The sequence below is a fragment of the Neodiprion pinetum genome, chromosome 7 (genome assembly GCF_021155775.2).
Source record: "Neodiprion pinetum isolate iyNeoPine1 chromosome 7, iyNeoPine1.2, whole genome shotgun sequence".
Lineage (NCBI taxonomy): Eukaryota > Metazoa > Arthropoda > Insecta > Hymenoptera > Diprionidae > Neodiprion > Neodiprion pinetum.
Window position 1 is genome coordinate 6,877,680 of NC_060238.1, and position 6,000 is coordinate 6,883,679.

General features: G+C 36.7%; 2 protein-coding genes across 2 annotated transcripts in view; one reads left to right on the plus strand and one right to left on the minus strand.

Moving 5' to 3' along the window:
• The window catches only part of Evi5 (ecotropic viral integration site 5), a 44,629-nt gene extending 42,094 nt beyond the window's left edge, over nt 1-2,535 (minus strand). Inside the window, exon 1 of the mRNA XM_046636435.2 lies at nt 2,256-2,535. The gene's annotated coding sequence lies outside the window, so the exon portion shown is untranslated. The remainder of the gene's footprint in view (nt 1-2,255) is intronic.
• A 532-nt stretch (nt 2,536-3,067) lies between these two features.
• On the plus strand, nt 3,068-5,681 carry LOC124223976 (putative peptidyl-prolyl cis-trans isomerase dodo). Its single transcript, XM_046636438.2, has 3 exons — nt 3,068-3,226; nt 3,994-4,182; nt 4,560-5,681. The coding sequence occupies exons 1-3, from the start codon at nt 3,172-3,174 to the stop codon at nt 4,778-4,780; spliced, it is 465 nt and encodes a 154-aa protein (XP_046492394.1). The 5' UTR covers nt 3,068-3,171; the 3' UTR covers nt 4,781-5,681.
• The last annotated feature ends 319 nt before the right edge of the window (nt 5,682-6,000 follow it).

Consider the following 6,000-nt stretch of genomic DNA (forward strand, 5'->3'; position numbering starts at 1 on the left):
TGCATCGCTAACATTTACACATTATGCGGTTATCAAAATGAAAGCTACGCAAAGAAAGAAGCTCAGGACGGACATTTAATTACCAATCAAGCACATTTTACAAATAAACGCATCAATTATAAATATTATCACAAGACAGTCCAGCCACTATTTTAGATATAAATAATCTATTCGCGACAAGATAAAATTATCAACCACTTCACCGTAGAATGCATTGTTTTCAGGTTTACTTTTTACTTTTTTTTTCCTCTACTGCCTTTTCGCGTATTTACGGATCTGTGATTGATTCAACCAATTAAGTTTTATTAACAAAATAACACATCGGAAAAATTCAAGGTCAGGATTGAAATTCCAGGCTGTTTCCAGGCTTTCAAGGCTCTAAAAAAAAATTCAAGACTTGTTGCAGGTTTTCCAGGTATTTAAGGTTCTGTAAATATTCTGGAAAAGGAGAGGAAAGAGAGTATTCGTTGAATTGAAGAGACAGAAAGAAACATGTGAAGATTGTTGTTGTTCTCAATTGGGTTTGATTGTTTCACGTGATTTTTTTTCTGTATTTGAGGATTTACAATTCACGGTGAAACAGTTATCGATTCGATAGAAACTTCATTATATCAAGCTGTAAATAATACAATTTTGTTCAAAAAATCTTACAACTTAAGCACAAGGAAAAAAAATATTAGAAAGTACTAATTTAATTTTCAGTATTAATGTTAAAAGTGTAGGAAGAAATTGACCTCAGAGGATCTTTGGGAAATCATTTACAAAAGAAACTAACAGTGTTGAAGTTCGTGAGTATATTGCGACGACGAAGTTTTCGGAAGAATCGTTATTTCGCAACTTGGGATTGTCGCAAATTCGATAAATCGTAACAATGCAGAAGATATGCATTTTTCGTCGGCTAAACTCATTAAAAGTAATTCTAAAGTATCATATGTTGAAGTTAGTAACGTTATTATAACGATTTACGCCGAGGTAAACATTATCTGGAGACTTTAGATTTGTTTGAAGTTCGGTAAACCGTAATAAAAGAAGACATATTCATGGTTTGAAATGTCAGTTTCTTCAGTCATTGTAAGAATAAGAAAATAGTGAGTTTTTCTCCCAATGTTTCGTAACGGTGACGTTGAATCTCGTTACAAAGTTGCAGTGATAATCAATAATTATCGGTTCAGTTTCTTTGTCAATGTTACTGACTTATAGGCTTGCTGTAAAAATGGAATTTTTTTAATTAAAATGACGCGAGCGGTACGAGTTTGTAGCATTAAAAAAATGATCCAACAATACAATTGTTCTGAAAGCATTAAACATCCGAGCCTTTGGTGGTGGTTGAAATTGGTAAATTTAGACGATTTTTTTCTCTTGAATTGAATTGAAATTGAAAAATTGAATTAATAAAACCGCATTGTTTTAAACCTGTTTCACCTGTTTCGTTTTTATCTCCGATTTCGCCACCTTGCGAACAGACCACGCTATGATGAATCCTTGACCGATTACAAGAGTGAAGTTAATTAACGTAATATCGTAACGAAACATTGGGGAAAAAATCAGCATTTTCTTAATTTAACAATAATTTTGAAGAAACTAAGATTTCGAAAGGTAAGTCTGTTTTGTTTCATTACGGTTTAGTGAATTTCAGACAATTCAAAAATCGTGAAATAACGGTTCTCCCTCGGGCATGAATCGTTGCGATAACGTTGCTAACTTCAACACGATCACGCATTCCAACCGTTATTTTAACCGAAATTTTTAAAAACAAATTAGCAACGTATATTTCTAGCCGACGATCAGCGGGAAATTTCGCTTTTTAGCTACACGGTTCGCGATCCTCGACAATCGCAGACACGGGTGTTTTACTCCGCAATCTAAGAACGTAAATACCGAAGCGCCCATGTACATAATATGTTTTCCAGGACAATGCGCGGAGCGAGGAGGGGGGGGGAGTCGCGATTGGCAAACGGCTGTGAAGCGACTGCATAAGTGTGTTAATATGCGACCAGCAGGCGGCAGCTGCGTGTGTCACGTACCTGCCCGAAGGTAATTATAACGGTAAAAATGTCGTATTTCAGGGTTAACGTCCCGATCAGAGGGGCGTCATCGACGCGACGACGGCCGGCGCAGAGCGTTTTGATTTTAATCGTGCGCCAAAAATGGAAATCTGCCCGATTAAAGGCCAGTCAACAAACAAGTGTCAGGCAGCCGCCCACCGGCCACGGGCCAGCTGGTGATTTTTTAAGACAATTTATTTCAATGCTCACCTCTTTTGTTTCTGCCAAATTTCCGTTCACTCATCAAACTGCTCAACTTTATCCACTAATTTCGCATTTTATTATACATCCACTGTGCAAACACTGATAACCTTACTTCCTTAGCGATATTGACAGGAATGCGCGGCCAGCGCGGATCCGACTGACACCTTGATTATTTTGTCCACTTGTCACTACGTCCAGTCTAGCTTTGCGCTTTGCCGATTATCGGCTCGGTCCAATTACAGTCCGACGTTCGATTGTCGATAGTCGATCGTCGGTTCGCGAGATTGTCTCGATTCGTCTGTCGCATCTAAAGTCCGTGGCCGCATCTCTTTCACGAATTCTAATCCCCTTCCTTGTTCACATTCCGTTCCGCGCAGTGTTGCCAGCTGCCGAGTAAAATATATCAGTATTCAAAAATCTCTAGATATTAAAAACTTAGAAATCTCCTCTATTCGCTAAATAATTAACAAAAAATCTGCACAATAATTTGATTGCGAAGATAAATTGACAATACAACATATAGATAGATAGAAAGGATAGCATAGAAGGTGAGCAATCCCCGCTCTATGTCAATGATCTGAACTGTCTGACGTTTTATTGGGTGCATTCAGATATTTTCTGGTAACACTGAGCCGGTAGTTTCGTGTTTCTTGTGCTCAACTAAACTCGGAGTGGGTTTCGATATTAACTCCCAGGGCTTTCAACAATCTTTCATCTTTTTTGCGCTGTCGAGTTCGTGAGTAGTCGCTGCCATCTAATTTCGGAACGCACCCATGGTCAAATTTTGTCTCACTCACTTCTAGGGAATTCTTAGCGGTGGCAGCAAGGTTAGAAATAGGAATAGGTCTGAAGTTCATTCGCTGTGGATCACTCGGATCCAGGGAATATCGGAATCGAGGCAAAATAATTTTGTTGGATAACAATGGCGGACGAAGAGCTACCAGCGGGTTGGGAAAAACGGTTGAGCAGAACGACTGGTGTGTTGATTATTGCGAAATCAGAATGAAATTTAAATAACTTATACATCGTAATAGACGTATGGCGTATACTCGTTGAATATTCCTCGGTAGTTTGGCGACAGAGTTGAAGTTTCAACTGTGTGGGCGCGTCGCAGAAACTCGCCTTACCGGCGTTTGTGACGTTGCCACTGCGTTTTACACCCACGAAAAATGACCGATCATTGCTCGCCGCATCCCTAACATCGATTTCAGCCACCCTCGAGCTCCTTTTGACCCGCACAAATTCCCACGAAACCGAAATACTTCGGGCATTTTCCTTCTAGCCACTCAAACGTCCCGATTTCTCCTTATATTTCCCCATTCGATAGTGTCAACAAAGTGATTCTTAACCCTTCCTACAGGCGCATTGCGTCTAGCAGATATCTATTAAGAAATTAGAACGAAATAAATGCTTTCGCCGCTAAGATTGCCGTACGCTGTAAAAAGCATTTGAAAATTTTATTATATTTAATTTTCATTTAAATATGTATATTTATATTCTATGTTTGTAAAGAATTTTATGCAAATGAAATGTTTTTTCTTAAAAACTAAAAATGAAAAATTAGTTGGCAACTGTTGTAAAATATCTGCACACTTTTGCAAAACCAATGATATTTTGGAACAATTCATTATTAGTTTTAGTCATTGTAAAAACAATACGACAATTGTTATATCGTTTTTTCAAATATTCTACAAGTTTCAATTTTAACAAATCGATCGTTGACTGGGAAATAATCCATTTGCAGGCCAACATTATTACCTGAATATCTATACAAAGGAGAGTCAGTGGGATGTACCTGACAAACCAGCAGAGGGACCTAAGGAGGTGCAGTGCTCGCATCTGCTCGTGAAACATGCAGGCTCTCGGCGACCCTCGTCGTGGCGGGAAGAAAACATTACAAGAACTAAGGAAGAAGCGCTAGAACTTGTCAAGTGTAAGTCGGGAGAAAGTCGTGATAATTTGTAACTTGGAAAGCATCGGGTTCCTCGGTTTGTTACATTATAATTTATGCTTGTTCTTCTTACTTTTTCCGTTCCTATTTTACCAATCTTGTGTTCTATTCTCAACCAACGTTGTGTTCTACTTAACTCTAAATTCGTCTCACCGAAATCTCAGGTGTTTATACAAAGAATATTTTCAGAACGATGAATATTTCAAATTGATTCAAAATTTACGAAAAAAAAGTTAATTTAAAGAAATTATATGAAGCTAACCTGATCAACACTCGATTTCAACAAAAAATAACTGATATTCAGAGTGATGATGAGTTTCACAAATGTTTTTTACGCATATATTTTTTCATTTCCACAGCATATAGAGAGCAAATTGTTTCCGGCAAAGCAACGTTTGCTGAACTCGCATCAAAATACAGCGATTGCAGTTCTGCAAAACGTGGTGGCGACCTTGGACCGTTCGGTAGAGGCGCGATGCAGAAACCATTCGAGCAAGCTGCGTTTGCTCTTAGAGTGGGAAAGCTCTCAACTCCTGTTCACACGGACAGTGGCGTGCACATAATTCATCGCACGGCTTAATCGAGCGTCTAGACCGTATCTGCTGCTAAGAAATTGACGAATTATTGTATCACCTGTAGATTCATTGAATTATTCATTTTTAATATTAATCAACTAGTCTAATTGTAGTAACCAAGGTACTGAATCACGGAAAAATATTCTTACAATAATTTAATCCTGAAAATTTCCCCCTGAAATAATTTCAGGATGATATTACCTCCTTCTACCGAGTCACCATCGAGTGTAACAATATTTACTTCCGCCTAGTGTGTACAAGAACGATTATTGAAAAGTTAAAATTAGTAATAAATTATTCCGAATGATTTAAAGCAATTGCACCACATTCCAATCTTTCAGATTCAAATAAAATTCATAAAAAGTAAATTAATCTGAAGATTTTACACTTACAATTTACCAATTGGCAGTTTTCTACTTCTTTTCTGTTGGTTTGAACTTATTTTCTATCGGCTGTAAAGTAACGTTAATTTTTCACTTGCAATGATTCCAGTTATAGTACACGCAATTTGTTACAAAACTGACTATATTGCTTCTTCGCTGTAAGCAAAGCATTTCAAAGAAAAGTCTAAAAAAACTGATTCTTATTATCAGTTATCGGAGGACCTAAAATACGTGTAAATAAAATGTTTAGCTCAATGAATTTGAAGTATCAACGGGCCTTCAAAACAGCAAATCATCTCTTTAGTAATAATAATTTATGCTGACTAACATATGGGAGGAATTTGTAATTTGTGAATTTATTTTGTAATAGGCTAGCGTTCGGTTCGTAATCATGTCCATTTGTATAGTTGTTATCCTTAATATCATTAAATTTTCCTTAAATCCGCGCACCTGGGATATATTATGTTTATGTTTATATAAGTTATGACTAAACTAGGTAAAATAAATCGTATTTAATCTGTTATTATGACCTCAACACTGTCTATCATGACTTTTCCTTCCTGCATTAAAAACATATTGTTTGAATTCAAAAAACAAGAAAAACAAACAATGACACATTCGAAGGTTACGGTTTCAGTTAATCTGTCTGATGAGAAATCATTCTGAGAAGATTTATTTTAAGCCCAGTTTTACGTTGTGACTTAAAAAAATTCTACCGCCAACAATTTATTTTTTAGTAAAATTACCGCCTGTTTCTTTTTTGTTTCAACACTTTTTCTAATAATCGAACTGAATGAGTTATTGGCGAACAACTTAAATTTTTAAACTTCATTCTTTGATTA

What these genes read in the sequence shown, in the direction of transcription:
- LOC124223976 (XM_046636438.2), top strand. Translation starts at nt 3,172, where the DNA reads ATGGCGGACGAAGAGCTACCAGCGGGTTGGGAAAAACGGTTGAGCAGA. An exon ending in ACGGTTGAGCAGAACGACTG is followed by an intron (nt 3,227 to 3,993) that starts GTGTGTTGATTA and finishes ATCCATTTGCAG; the next exon opens with GCCAACATTATTACCTGAAT. An exon ending in AGCGCTAGAACTTGTCAAGT is followed by an intron (nt 4,183 to 4,559) that starts GTAAGTCGGGAG and finishes TCATTTCCACAG; the next exon opens with CATATAGAGAGCAAATTGTT.